We start from the raw sequence: 14,814 nt of genomic DNA, 5'->3' as shown, positions 1-14,814 counted from the left end.
GAGGCTTCGCTGCATGTTTCGGCGCCAACATCACACACTACGCCAACGGGCAGCAGAACTCCACAAAACAGAAACAGTGAAACAAGGCCTGTTCCTCCCTCCCACCCACACACATAGTCCTCCCACCCAGGACAGGCTGTTTTCTTCAGCCTCCGGCCTCCATTGGACTCAGATTCACACTCAAACTCACAGACATTAGGCCTTTTGACTGCCCCAGTGGACTTGCAGACTCAGGAACACAGCCAACAGGCCTCAACTTCCAGACCTCCAATTCAACCTCAGGCCTTGATCTCCGCACTCATCCCAGGACACACTGAGAAGGAACACCAGGTCCCGAACTCCAGTCTCGCCAGTGACAGGGACCCCAAACACCAGGCCTCAAACTCCGACAGGATCAGGGAAGAATCATGGAATCACGGTGGAAATTGAACAAAATGCTGGAGGAATTCTGCAAGACAGGCAGCAGCTATGCAGGGGAATAAACTGTCTACATTTATATTACATTTACATTACATAAACTCTCCTGATGTGTCGGAGCAAAACATTGCTATTTATTCTCCTCCATCAATGCTGCCTGGCTTGCTGGGTTCCTCCAGCTCAGGACTCTCACCATTTGCAGAATATCTTGCAGTTGGGAATTGGGCCTACATGGTTGAAATCGGAGTGTCCCACCTCAGTGAGTCCTCACCTCTACCATGTCCTGAGTACCTCAACCAATCAGCAGACTGGGATCAGACACTGGGCTCGGCTGTACAACCAATCAGCAGACTGGGATCAGATACTGGGCTCGGCTGTACAACCAATCAGCAGACTGGGATCAGACACTGGGCTCGGCTGTACAACCAATCAGCAGTCTGGGATCAGACACTGGGCTCGGCTGTACAACCAATCAGCAGTCTGGGATCAGACACTGGGCTCGGCTGTACAACCAATCAGCAGACTGGGATCAGACACTGGGCTCGGCTGTACAACCAATCAGCAGACTGGATCAGACACTGGGCTCGGCTGTACAACCAATCAGCAGACTGGGATCAGACACTGGGCTCGGCTGTACAACCAATCAGCAGACTGGGATCAGACACTGGGCTCAGCTGTACAACCAATCAGCAGACTGGGATCAGACACTGGGCTCGGCTGTACAATCCGCACTCGGTGGCATCACGGAACCAAATCCAGCTCTAAATAAGCTGGACCGGCAGTTTCTGCTGCATTGCTGCTGATCGCTGCCCACCGCAGGGCAATGCTCACTGCAGGGCAATGCTCACTCTGCAAACATCTGGAGTGAACGTGCCCCCTGTTCATCACTCCTCTCCTGAGCTGAGGGTTTGCATCCTGTACTCAACAGAAAGCTGTGGGCCGGGCAGGTAACCCTGAACCCAGCTTCTAATGTACACTGGGACCGGGCAGTCAATGGGCTCCCGTCCTCAACCCAGACCTCTTCCTGAGCGTGGACAGCGCATTGCAAGGACGCTGTGTTTGTGAAAGTTACTCACAACTCCTGCAGCCCGACAGAAGGGTTTTCAGTGGTTAAGGAGAGGGCTGGTGGCTACACCCACGGCTTCCTGCACAGGCACTCTCCAACCACAGCTCCTGAACACAAATCACAGCTCTGTGATCCACACCAGCCAAAGACAGATCTTCTTGGCTGCCATTCGTATAAGGGGTATCAACAAGCTGACCCTGGCCCAACAGGTGCCCCCTCCCCCCCCCCCCCCCCCCCCCCCCCAAGGCAATACTGACCTTCGGACTTTGTTGGATCCTACTGTTTCTGTGATACAAATGCCCTTCGGAAGTCAAGAATGAGGCACAAGATTGTGGGATTTTATTAAGTGTTACAAGAATAGAGATCAAAAAGAGGAGACAAGAGATCTAAGAGAACACAAAAGGCAAAACAGTCATTGTCCTGTCAAACTCAGACTTGAGATAACAAAATTCCAGTGATAACAGTTAACCTAAATAACCTGTTCAAGTGGCATGACACCAGCTTCTGAAAACTGGGAAGTTTCTAGAAAAATACAGATCCAACGCTACCTTAATTACTGGAAAATTCACTAAACAAGGTGATTATATTAATACATAAATAAGAACAGTAAAGTTAAGCTACAAGAAAAATAACAAATCTAGACTCTAGTTGACAAATAAATCAAGTCGAGTCATTTTTTATTGTCATTTCGACCATAACTGCTGGTACAGTGCATAGTAAAAATGAGACGACGTTTTTCAGGACCATGGTGTTACATGACACAGTACAAAAACTAGACTGAACTACGTAAAAACACAGAAAAAAGAACTACACTAGACTACAGACCTACCCAGGACTGCATAAAGTGCACAAACAATGCAGGCATTATAAACAAGACAATAGGCACAGTCAGAGACCTCATTCCACTGAGATGTAACACTGAGTGTCACAGGAAGTCATTACTGCCTGTGGCCATCAAACTTTACAACTCCTCCCTCGGAGTGTCAGACACCCCGAGCCAATAGGCTGGTCCTGGACTTATTTCCACTTGGAATAATTTACTTATTATTTATAGTTTTATATTGCTATATTTCTACACTATTCTTGGTTGGTGCGACTGTAACGAAACCCAATTTCCCTCGGGATCAATAAAGTATGTCTATCTGTCTGTCTAGAGGGCAGTAAGTTGGTGTCAGTCCGGGCTCTGGGTATTGAGGAGTCTGATGGCTTGGGGGAAGAAACTGTTACGTAATCTGGCCGTGAGAGCCCGAATGCTTCGGAGCCTTTTCCCAGATGGCAGGAGGGAGAAGAGTTTGTATGAGGGAAGCTAAGCTGATGGATCTAGATGGGAAAGCCAGGAGAAGGCCTAGTATGTTTGGGCCAAGTGGCCTGTGTTATCAGTTGCATCATTCTCACAAATATCTTTCCAGGGTCGAAAGGCTCATCAGGCCCTCCCGGATTACCCGGCATACAGGGCGACAGAGGACCACCAGGACAGCAAGGTAAGCCCCCCTCCCACCCGATCAACACACCTCCAGCACTCAATGTCAAGCCCTGTTTGGGACCCTCACACACTGACATGTCCACTCACTGTACGTTGCTTGATTGGCAGGCATTCCGGGACCCCCAGGACCTCAGGGACCGTTACTGATTGTGAAGGGACTTCCTGGGTTGCCCGGACCAGCAGGATGGAATGGAGAAAAGGGATCTCCTGGGTCTTTCGGAAGCAAAGGTGACACAGGTAAGAAAAGTGCGAGGTGCTGGAGGGATATTAGATAGGAGTCTACCGATAAAGTACTGCAAATCACAGGAGAGGGCGTCACCTGCCATTCAGCAAGGGCAGGGCCGATCCTTCGACTGATCTCCACCTTTAACCTGATATAGAGCATCTTGAAACCTGTTCTTCTCGGTGTCTCAGCACCAAGGGTTCCGAAGATTCTCCTCCCGCTGAGCGAAGAGAGTGCTTCTCGGCTGTGCTAAATATTGACCCCTTACAAGGAGAGTGGCGACAAGAAAGCAGCATTCTCCCTTCTCACTGCACCGTCAGACAGGAGGAACAGGAGCCTTAGGTCCCACACCAGCAGGTTCAGGAACAGTTATCACCCTTCAACCATCAGGCTACCGAAGCAGCGTGGATAACTCCACTCACCTCAACTCTGAACTGATTCCCCTACCCAGGGACTCTACAACTCGTGTTCTCGGCATCGTTTATTTATTTATTTATTTCTACAATTTAGTGCATTGGCTGTTTGTCAGTCTTTAATATGTATAGCTTTCCCTCCATGAATTCAATTGTAGTTCTTTACTTTCTTGTAAACGCCTGCGTGCCAATGAAGTATATGGTGACATATACTTCAATAACAAATTTACTTTGGGAAGGATTCCCACCTCCCTGGCTGAAGAAATTGCTCCTCAGCTGTTGTAAATATGGACCCCTTACCCTGAGACTGGCCCCCTGGCCCAAGGGAACAGCCTTTCAATGTCCACCCTCTCCTTCCACTGTGTCCCAGACACATTCGGCATGGAAGCTGGCCCGTCCGCCCAACCATCGTCTGCCCACTTAAACCAACCACCCATCATTCCCATTTTTTATATCTCCCCATAATCCCACCAACTTCCCCCACAGATTCTGCACCGTGCCCACGCACTAGGAATAATTTACAGTGGCTAATTAACCAACTGACCGGCATAATCTTTGGAATGTGGGAGGAAAGTGGAACACCTGGAGGAACTTTACACAGTCACAGAGGGAGAACGTGCGAACTCCACACGGACAGCACCCGAGGTCGGTATTGAACCTGGGGTGTCTGGAAGCCGCTTGCTGTCTCTTATCTTTCAGCAAGCTCACAAAGAGAGCATCGCTCCTTCGTCTAATATCTATTACACGGCAAGCTTCCTCAGTGTCTCAGTGTAGGGCCATCTCCTCATTAGCAGGAAATCACTGCATGACCCTGCTACTTGCCTGGGCCAGGAGGTACACAGGGGTGATGTGCACTGCCCCGCAGTTCACCATGAACCTGTGGGCATCCGTTCAGCTGGGTGCACAGGCGGACGATCATTCTATTCCCACCGTTACAATCCCAGTCTCTGTGATCAAAGGAAAGGTTCCTGTAGATTACTGGGAGTATCAATGGTCACTGTATTGCCCCCTCAGGTTTCCCAGGCCCACCGGGAGAACCTGGTGATGTGGGACCTCCGGGCTTTGAAGGAAGACCTGGGATGAAAGGAGAGAGTGGACAAACCGGACCAACAGGTACAGAACCTTTCCAATACTTCCTGTGTATGTGTGATGTCATGAAACAGGCCCTACCCAAACAATTCCCATTTAACTAGGCCACCTCTGTCCCAGCAACAACTTTCCAAAGAATAAGAAACTTGACTTGCTTAAAAACTTAATTTTTATTGGCCAGTCCTGTGATGTTGGCATTGGCCAGTCGGTTTACATGGTTTGTCATCAGGACCAGCTCCATCTCATTCACTGGTTGGGTACATCATCAACCTGACGTCTCTGTGTGGGGGAAAATCCACGTTTGACTTGCCATTTTTATTTAGAGAATCACCATGGTTACAGGCCCTTGCAGCCTGACAAGGCTGTGCTGCCCTGTTACACCCACACGACCAACTAACCTGAGTGTGGGAGGAAACCTCACAGTCACCAGGAGAAAGTACAAACTCTCACAGACAGAAGAGGGAATTGAACCCAGGTGGTTCTGCTGTAACAGCGTTACGCTACGCTACCCTGCCGTTTAACCCGAGTCACCAGGGCTCCCTACAGCTCAGGAGGAAAGGGGAGGGTCCACGGATGAGCCGAGGGTTTGCTTGCTCTGACCAGCCTTTGGGAATTACAGTTGCTCGGGTTCCTCTATCTCAGTTGATTACATGGGGATATTCAGGGAGCAGGGAGGATCCTTTGGGAAAAGTTATTACATCCAAATTCACTTTCAATACCTGGGTATCACAGGCAAGTCGGTCCCTAGGAGTGAGCTGCTGCCTGCTATCCTTCTGCATTTCTTAATCCTGGAACTCCCCGCAGCACCGTGGCAGCAATTATTTCACCAGAAGGACAGTCGTGATACAAGGCAGCAGCTCACGCCCTCCTTCTCCAGGAGGAACGTCGGGGTGACGTGCGACTCGGAGAGAAATCTGCGGAAGGTGGATCTCCCCTGCACCCACTCTCCTTGCCCTTCCAACTGGGAGGGAGGAGTGGCAGGTTTCGAAGGTGCGGTGGGAATACCCTGGAGTGCACCTTGCATGCTGCACCCACACTGGGTGGACGGAGAGCTTCGGGTGCTGGATGTAGTGTTGGCCAAACTGGTGCGGGGCTGGAGGGAGCTACTTTGCGGTGTGTGCTTGGGGACAAACTCAGGAGTAAAAAAACCCAACGTATTGATAAACCTCCTTCCTCGTGGTGAATCTAGTTTGGCATTTGACAATCGACTCCAGGCACTGGGAGACAGTAACCGAAGGCCACTCAGCCCCTCAAACCTGCTCTGCTGATCCACTGACCTGTCTTTTCTCCAGAGAACTCTGTCTGCCTGGCTCATAGGAGTCCTTCAGTTTCCCATCGGGACACAGAATTCCAGACCTCCTGCATCCTGCTAATGGATAGGCCACGGAAGGGGTCTCCATCCATCTACCAGCTCTCCTGACTATTCCCAACACTCGGATCACCCAGAGAGGGGCTGCCCTGGTTTGTGGCCTCTCCTCTCCCCTGACCATTGCTTCTCTTTGTTCTAAGGTCCAAAAGGAAATCCGGGACCCAGGGGTCCGGAGGGAGCACCAGGCCCTCGGGGACATCCTGGCCCGCCGTCCATCGCCCACGGCTTCCTTGTGACACGCCACAGTCAGACGACGGATATTCCCAGCTGCCCTCATGGAACGTCGAAAATCTATGATGGGTTCTCCCTGCTCTATGTGCAGGGCAACGAGAGGGCCCATGGACAGGACCTGGGTGAGGAACCGAAGCCCAGAGGGCTCCAGCATATATCGTCCCTCTTAGGCTCGCCTGGCCAGCTTGGCTGTAGTTTTCATCTCGGGCTCGCACTTCTGTCTCGCCTGCACTTTCCATCTCGGGCTCGCACTTTTGTCTTGCATACACTTTCCATCTCAGGCTCGCGCTTTCTGTCTTGCATACACTTTCCATCTCGGGCTCGCACTTTCTGTCTTGCATACACTTTCCATCTCGGGCTCGCACTTTTGTCTTGCATACACTTTCCATCTCGGGCTCGCACTTTTGTCTTGCATACACTTTCCATCTCGGGCTTGCGCTTTCTGTCTTGCATACACTTTCCATCTCGGGCTCGCGCTTTCTGTCTTGCATACACTTTCCATCTCGGGCTCGCGCTTTCTGTCTTGCATACACTTTCCATCTCGGGCTCGCGCTTTCTGTCTTGCATACACTTTCCATCTCGGGCTCGCGCTTTCTGTCTTGCATACACTTTCCATCTCGGGCTCGCACTTTTGTCTTGCATACACTTTCCATCTCGGGCTCGCGCTTTCTGTCTTGCATACACTTTCCATCTCGGGCTCGCACTTTTGTCTTGCATACACTTTCCATCTCGGGCTCGCGCTTTCTGTCTTGCATACACTTTCCATTTCGGGCTCGCACTTTTGTCTTGCATACACTTTCCATCTCGGGCTCGCGCTTTCTGTCTTGCATGCACATTCCATCTCGGGCTCGCGCTTTCTGTCTTGCACGCAGGCTTTCTGTTCTACGCACACATCTCCAACCTGACCTGACTCTGACATCTGGCCCTGCAGGCACGGCGGGCAGCTGCCTGCGAAGGTTCAGCACCATGCCTTTCCTCTTCTGCAACATCAACAACGTCTGCAACTTTGCTTCGAGAAACGACTACTCCTACTGGCTGGCCACGCCGGAGCCAATGCCGATGAGCATGGCTCCTGTCACTGGTCCGACCATAAAGCCATTCATCAGCAGGTGAGGCTGCGGCTCTTTTGGGACGGGGGTATAAATGAGTTCACAGGACCTTTTGGGTGCACCAGCCATTCGGCCCACTGCACCTGTTCTGGAAGAAGCTTTTCCATCAGTCCCACTTCCTTGCTGTTTCCCCACAGCCACGCACACATACCCTTTATCTTTTCATCTGGTCTCCTTATGAAAGTTTCCGTTGAATCCGCTCCCTCCAGGTAGCGTGCTAAAACCCAGCAACACACTACACAGAAAAAAACAACCTCCCCTTCCCCTCTCCCCATTCCCATATCGATCAAGGTCAAGAAAACTCACCAATGCCTTTACTTCCTCAGGGAGCTCGAGAAATTCGGCACGTCCCCATTGACCCTCAGCAGCACCTTAGAAAGCAGGCTGTCTGTTGGCTTTGCAGCTTGGCACGGCGACTGCTCTGCCCGAGGCTGCAAGAAACTGCAGAGAGTTGTGGGCACAGCTCAGCCCATCGTGAAAAACAGCCTCCCCTCCAGGGATGCTATCCACTCATCTTACTGCCTCAATAAAGCAGGCAACATAATCAAAGACACCCCCCCCCCCACCCCAGACATTCTCTCCTCTCCCCCCTCCCAAGAAAGGCTCAGGGACAGCTTCTATCCCACTGCTGTCAGAATCTGGAACAGACCTCTGGTACAAAGACCCCTGAGCTCACAATCCACCTTGTTTTTTCATCTTGCACTTTTTCCACTTACCTGCACTACACTTTTTCTTTAGGAGCCTTTCCACTTTATTCTGCATTATTGTTGTTTTTTTAATCTGATTCTACATCAATGATTTGATTTGTATAAACAGTATGTAAGACAAGATTTTCACTGTATCTTGGTACATGTGACAATAATAAACCGATTCCAATACCCTCCCCTCTTCTCCCGATCTCCTTCACTCACGTTCTCTAGTCATTTGAAGAAGAGCTATGGCCAACAGAAGCAGCTTCACACACGGGGCTGGAGCTTGCTCTTTGCTGAATGTTCCAAAACACGAGGTCAGCCTCTGAATCCTGGCTCAACTGAACAGCCTGGCAGAAGCACACTGGGTATTTAAACCACAGGACCATACAATATAGGAGCAGAATTGGGCCATTCAGCCCATCGAGCCTTTCATCACGGCTGTTTTATTTCCCATTCTCCTGCCTTCACCCCCTAACCTTTGACATCCTTAACTGATCAAAAACCTACTGAACCTCTGCTTTAAATATACCCAATGACAATTTCCACAGCGGATTACGTTCTCATTTACAGAGGAAGGTCTGAATAATTGGGTTATTTTCTCCCGGGGGAGGGGAGGTGTCCATAGGCACAGGACAGATCACTGATGTGTGCAGCTGGGAATCTAGGAGGAGCTCCGCGGCCAAGACCGTAGGGAGTGGGTTCAGGTTCAGTGTGGATTGGGTCAGCTGCTGGACCCCGAATAACCTGCGTCCTGTTGCACTTCCGCAGATGTTCGGTCTGTGAAGCCTCCGCCATGGTGATTGCTGTTCACAGTCAAACGATTCAAATCCCGCTCTGCCCCAACGGCTGGTATTCCCTATGGATCGGATATTCCTTCATGATGGTAAGTGTCTGGCCATCCATTTCAGATGGGGCATCAGCTTCAGGCAAAAGGAGTTGGTAGAAACTGCTCCCGGCTGTTGAGCTGCCCGTGTAGTCGCGGTGTCTGTGGTTTGGGTTACCATCCTGGTTTGCTTTCTGCACAAAAGTCTTCACAGATAATATTCTCCAATCATCTGCCACCTCTCCAGGGTGACACTCACTCAGTAATGCCCCACCCACAGCACGACCCTCCCTCGGCAACGGGCCCCACAGCGCGGCCCTCACTCACCGATGTCCCTTTTTTAACAAAACTATAAAAGTTTATTTACACAACAAATGCACAAGTACAAACATTCAGTATTTACCAGACAGTTAATAAATTCAAATTAAGATATGATTACTATTACTATTCCCTGGGGGTGGGGGGGGGGGGGCGGGGAAATCACACAGCTCCTGGAAATCCATTGTGACCGCGTGCTCCCTGTCTGAGGACAGGCGGGCAAGGACATGGCCTTGGAAGAGGGGCAGGCAGTCGGTTCCAGCAGAGGCCTCGACTTTCCACCGCCTTCATTGTCATCTTGGCCACACCCTCCCACAGTGTGACCCTGCCCACAGCACAACTCCTCCTCAGGGCCACAGTGTATCCCTACCCACCTTTTTTTGTATCAAAACTATATAAGTTTATTTACAACACATAGATACAATACAATCAATATTTACAAGACAGTAGTTACACTTAAATTACAAACACGAGGAAATGTGCAGATGCTGGAAATTCAAGCAACACACACAAAATGCTGGTGGAATGCTGCAGGCCAGGCAGCATCTACAGGGAGAAGCACTGTTGACATTTCGGGCCGAGACCCTTCGTCAGGACTAACTGAAAGAAAAGATAGTAAGAGATTTGAAAGTGGGAGGGGGAGGGTGGGATCCAAAATTTTAGGAGAAGACAGGAGGGGGTAGGATGAAGCTAAGAGCTGGAAAGGTGATTGGCAAAAGGGATACAAAGCTGGAGAAGGGAGAGGATCAGGGGACGGGAGGCCTCAGGAGAAAGAAAGAGGGGAGGGAGCACGAGAGGGAGATGGAGAACAGGCAGAGTGATGGTGGGGGGGGGAGAGAGAGAGAGAGAGAGAACAAACAATAAATAAGGGGTGGGGTAAGAAGGGGAGGGTCATTAACAGAAGTTAGAGAAGTCAATGTTCATGCCATCAGGTTGGAGGCTACCCAGACAGAATATAAGGTGTTGTTCCTCCAACCTGAGTGTGGCTTCATCTTGACAGTAGAGGAGGCCATGGATAGACATATCAGAATGGGAATGGGACGTGAAATTAAAATGTTGTGGCCACTGGGAGATCCTGCTTTCTCTGGCGGACCGAGCGTAGGTGTTCAGTGAAACGGTCTCCTAGTGCTACACCTGCTCTTACACTTCCTCCCTCACCACCATTCAGGGCCCCAGACAGTCCTTCCAGGTAAGGTGACACTTCACCTGTGAGTTGGCTGGTGTGGTACACTGCGTCCGGTGCTCCCGGTGTGGACTTTTATATATTGGTGAGACCCGGCGCAGACTGGGAGACCGTTTCACTGAACATCCACGCTCGGTCCACCAGAGAAAGCAGGATCTCCCAGTGGCCACACACTTTAATTCCACATCCCATTCCCATTCTGATACGTCTATCCATGGCCTCCTCTACTGTCAAGATGAAGCCACACTCAGGTTGGAGGAACAATACCTTATATATCGGCTGGGTAGCCTCCAACCTGATGGCATGAAGACTGATTTCTCTAACCTCCTTTAATTGCCCTCCTCCCCTTCTTACCCCATTTTCTTTCTCTCTCTCTCTCTCTCTCTCTCTCTCTCCCCCTCCCTCCAACCCTCTCCCCTCCCCCCCCCCCCACTTTTTCTCTCTCTGTCCCTCTCACAATCACTCCTTGCCTGTTCTCCATCTCCCTCTGGTGCTCCCCTAAGAACTTTCCAGCTCTTGGCTTTATCCCTCCTCCTCCTGTCTTCTATCATTTTGCATTTTCCCCTCCCCCACTTTCAAATCACTCACTATCTCTTCTTTCAGTTAGTCCTGACGAAGGGTCTCGGCCCAAAACGTTGACAGTGCTTCTCCTATAGTTGCTGCCTGGCCTGCTGTGTTCCACCAGCATTTTGTGTGTGACACTTAAATTACAATACAGTCACTACCATCCATAAAACAGTCCAGACCACGGGGGGACCACTGCTCACGGAAATCCCCCAATGTGCCCGCCATGACCGTGTGCTCCCTCTCCAAGGAGAACCGGGCATGGACATATCCTCAGGAAATGGACAGGCAGTCGGCCCGGGCAGTGCCCTCCACCGGCCACCTAGACCCGTGGATGGCCATCTTGGCCAGGTCCTCCCACAGCACAACAGGGCCACAGTGTATCCCTTCCCACCTTCCCGTAGCGTGACCATCCCCGAGTACTGCCCTTTGCACAGAGTGAAATGCCCCTCCCAGTGTGGCACTCCCTCAGATACAGAGGGATGATTGGTGGCAGAGGGAATTGGTCATTAAATGCTGATGGGGCATCAGGGACTCTGGAGTGATGATCGACAGAGAAACATAGGGTTCAAGTCCACAGCTCCCTGAAAGTGGTTTCGCTGCAGACAAAGACTTGCAGTCATAGACCCAAGTGTACAAGCTGGGGCATCATGTCACAGTTGTACAAAACAGGTGATTCACACTTGGAGTGTTGTGTAAATTCTGGCCAACACTCTACAACTGAGATGTGGGTCAAGAGAAAGGGTGCAAAGGAGATTCTGCAGGAGAATCTGCTGCCGGGGACGGAGAGCTGTGGTTACAGAGTGGATGGGCTGGGTTTATCCACATTGGACCTTAGAGGTTTATAAAATTCCAACATTTCATAAGTCATCGAACACCCCAGCACAGAAACACGCCCTTCGGCCCATCCAGTTCGTGCCGACTCGTTAATCTACCTTGTCCAATGGACCTCCACACAGTGAGGGTTATAGTTAGGGTTTCACTCCCCAGCGCAGGGGAGTCCAGAACAAGAGCAAGTTTAAAGAGAGGGAAGCAATTTAAAGATGACCTGAGAGACAAGGTTTTCACACATGGCGTGCTGGGTATCTGGAACAAGGACCTAATGTGAACAAATGGAGATTAGTGTTTGGGGGCATCACGGTCAGTATGGTCGAGGTGGGCCGAAGGGCCGTTTCTATGACTCCGTCTGCTGTGGAGGTCTGTGCGCCGTTACTTGCATTTGCTGGAAAGGTTATTTAAGCCCGTCTTTCTCCCCGTCTTTATCCAGCACACCAGCTCCGGCGCCGAGGGCTCCGGACAGGCCCTGTCATCGCCCGGTTCGTGCCTGGAATCGTTCCGCACCGCTCCCTTCATCGAGTGCCACGGCCGGGGAACCTGCAATTACTACGCAAACTCCTACAGCTTCTGGCTGGCGACTGTGGAGACGACGGAAATGTTCAGGTAGGTGAACGAGTCTGTTGCCGACTGTGTCTCTGCTGGACCAGATTATTCCGCGGGCCCTGCATTAAGGGAGAGAGTCCTGCGGTCATACAGGGGCGCTCCCAACTCTCGCACAATGCGTTAAGCAACTTTTCCTGCGGAAACGCAGTCATGCTTGTGTCATCAGCCAAAATGTTGAACAGCCTGACATCGAGTCCTCGGTAGTATAGTGGTTAGTATCCCCGCCTGTCACGCGGGAGACCGGGGTTCAATTCCCCGCCGGGGAGGCTTCTGCTTTTCTTTTCCCCCCCTCAAACGGAGGATGCCGAGTCCTCGGTAGTATAGTGGTTAGTATCCCCGCCTGTCACGCGGGAGACCGGGGTTCAATTCCCCGCCGGGGAGGCTTCTGCTTTTCTTTTCCCCCCCTCAAACGGAGGATGCCGAGTCCTCGGTAGTATAGTGGTTAGTATCCCCGCCTGTCACGCGGGAGACCGGGGTTCAATTCCCCGCCGGGGAGGATCTCTCACTTTTAAATCGGCAACAGTTTATCATTTTGCAGCTCCAGCGAACGGGTTCAATTCTCGTCGCTATCTCCAAGGAGTTTGTATGCGCACTCGGTGACTTTATCCATTTCCTCCTGGTGCTTCGGCTTACCGCACTCCGAAGACAAACGGGTTAACTGGTCACATGGGTGTGATTGGGCCGGAAGACCCTGCTACCGTGTTGTAACGGTATCGCAGCGTGGGACGCAGTGTTCCAACGATAATGAACCGGCCGGTGAAGCGGCAGGCCATTCCGCCTCCGGTGAGACCGCGGCTGATTCTCTGACCTCACCCCTCTGTTGGATGACCTGGCATCAGTTGTCGTTTGCAGAAAAGAATTGTAGGTTTCACGCCTCCCGTTTACTGTCCCGTTCCTAACTGGGTCCAGGATGTCTGAACTAGTTTTCGACCGGGTTGCAAATAATTCCCACAGTTTTGCCGACCAGGGTTAATGCTGGCAAATGGGGTTAATATCGGTCAGTAGAGGCGCGGCGGGCTGAAAGACGGCTTTCGGCATTATACCACTCTCTTAACTCATTAATCTTTGAAGATTTGATTCATTTGTTGCCCCCACTATGAAGACATATGTACACTCTCCTGACTTCCCCTTCCCGGAGTCCACAATCAATTCCTTGGTCTTGAATTGTTACTTCTTGACAATGGTGAACCTCAGGTTTTAAATCTTTTTTTTACACACTCTCCTTGGAGAGGGGCGGCGGCCGGTGTTGGGGTTTCTAACGTCTTCTCCGTTGCAGGAAACCGGAGTCAGAGACGCTAAAAGCGGGAGAACTGCGGACGCGAATCAGCCGCTGTCAAGTCTGCATGAAGAAAACGTAAAGTCCCGGAGCCCCTCGGCGTGTTGTGGCTCACAACTCTCTCTCGGACTATGGTGCTATTTCTATAATAAAGCAGTATGACAATATCCTGTGTACCTCACCTGTATTATCCCGAAAAAAAAACCAAGTGCATAGCAATAGGAACGGAGTATTGAGAGACAGAAAAAGCTTTAACCTGCAACGGCCCGGTGTCCTCCGCTCTCGGAACGATGATATAAGCTTCCCGCTACTGACATACTAAATGGCACCTTGTTCACTCAAACAATGCACTGAATGTTAACAGAAAGTAAATGCAGACAGGCGAAGAGATGGCAGAGAGTTAAACGCGAGCCTGGGGTCCGGATTCTTCGCTCCGGGCAGCCTCCGGCAGGGGAACTTGCCCCGGGGACACAGATGGGTGATCGAACAGCCTTTAGCTGGGAGAGGACTGATAGGCGGAACCGCCAGTTCTTCCATTTCCCCATTTCTGTCCGATACCGTTTAATCCCCTTCCCATCTATTTGCCGTACCTGTATAACATATACTAAATAGTTTATATTTAAGATTTGCTGACCATGGGTGTGAGGAAGATGTGAAGACGGGGGTATTGGGTGACAGAAAGGGGGCGGCAGTGGTGTTTTGAGCATTGGGAATCCCTGACTGCACTTCGTGTAGGAGGGAAGACGCAACCGCCCATGGGTGCTACACCCAGCACACCTGGCCTCCCGTGGGTGCTCTCAGGTTTTGTGAGGTCAGCCCCGTTATTTGGTATATATTATGAAACTGTACACCAGGTGCTATGGATATACACTGTCTTTAACCTCTCCCTCTCTCAGTTGTCAGTAACTATGCTGGCTTCTCTATAGCTGCTACCCTACCATTAAGTTGCATTACTTTTAGCGTTATTTAAGGAAGGTTTATAAATGTCTGCGACTGTAATTAGCTCTTCACATCAGTGTTCCTGTGCCCAGTGGGAATGAGTCTCCAGTATAGCTCCCTCCCCGTAAATGTGTGGAAGGAGGGGCCGGACTCTGTGGGTGGGACGGGGGGGGGGAGTT

At 51.0% G+C, this 14,814-nt stretch overlaps 1 protein-coding gene and 3 non-coding genes across 6 annotated transcripts in view; all 4 read left to right on the top strand.

Moving 5' to 3' along the window:
• The window catches only part of LOC132394427 (collagen alpha-1(IV) chain-like), a 133,675-nt gene extending 119,812 nt beyond the window's left edge, over nt 1-13,863 (top strand). For all 3 annotated transcript variants that reach the window (XM_059970565.1, XM_059970568.1, XM_059970566.1), the window contains exons 45-52: nt 2,893-2,964; nt 3,075-3,203; nt 4,617-4,715; nt 6,201-6,413; nt 7,223-7,400; nt 8,861-8,975; nt 12,248-12,420; nt 13,697-13,863. In XM_059970565.1, coding sequence (XP_059826548.1) covers nt 2,893-2,964; nt 3,075-3,203; nt 4,617-4,715; nt 6,201-6,413; nt 7,223-7,400; nt 8,861-8,975; nt 12,248-12,420; nt 13,697-13,778 — 1,061 coding nt within the window. In that variant the 3' untranslated portion in view covers nt 13,779-13,863. The remainder of the gene's footprint in view (nt 1-2,892; nt 2,965-3,074; nt 3,204-4,616; nt 4,716-6,200; nt 6,414-7,222; nt 7,401-8,860; nt 8,976-12,247; nt 12,421-13,696) is intronic.
• trnad-guc (transfer RNA aspartic acid (anticodon GUC)) lies at nt 12,615-12,686 on the top strand. Its single transcript has one exon. It is a non-coding gene; the product is annotated as a tRNA-Asp (tRNA).
• trnad-guc (transfer RNA aspartic acid (anticodon GUC)) lies at nt 12,730-12,801 on the top strand. Its single transcript has one exon. It is a non-coding gene; the product is annotated as a tRNA-Asp (tRNA).
• Nucleotides 12,845-12,916, top strand: trnad-guc (transfer RNA aspartic acid (anticodon GUC)). The gene has a single exon. It is a non-coding gene; the product is annotated as a tRNA-Asp (tRNA).
• Nucleotides 13,864-14,814: the final 951 nt, after the last annotated feature.

This window comes from Hypanus sabinus, chromosome 5 (genome assembly GCF_030144855.1).
Source record: "Hypanus sabinus isolate sHypSab1 chromosome 5, sHypSab1.hap1, whole genome shotgun sequence".
Lineage (NCBI taxonomy): Eukaryota > Metazoa > Chordata > Chondrichthyes > Myliobatiformes > Dasyatidae > Hypanus > Hypanus sabinus.
The sequence above is the reverse complement of the archived record's forward strand: the minus strand, read 5'-3'. Positions and strand labels throughout refer to the sequence as shown.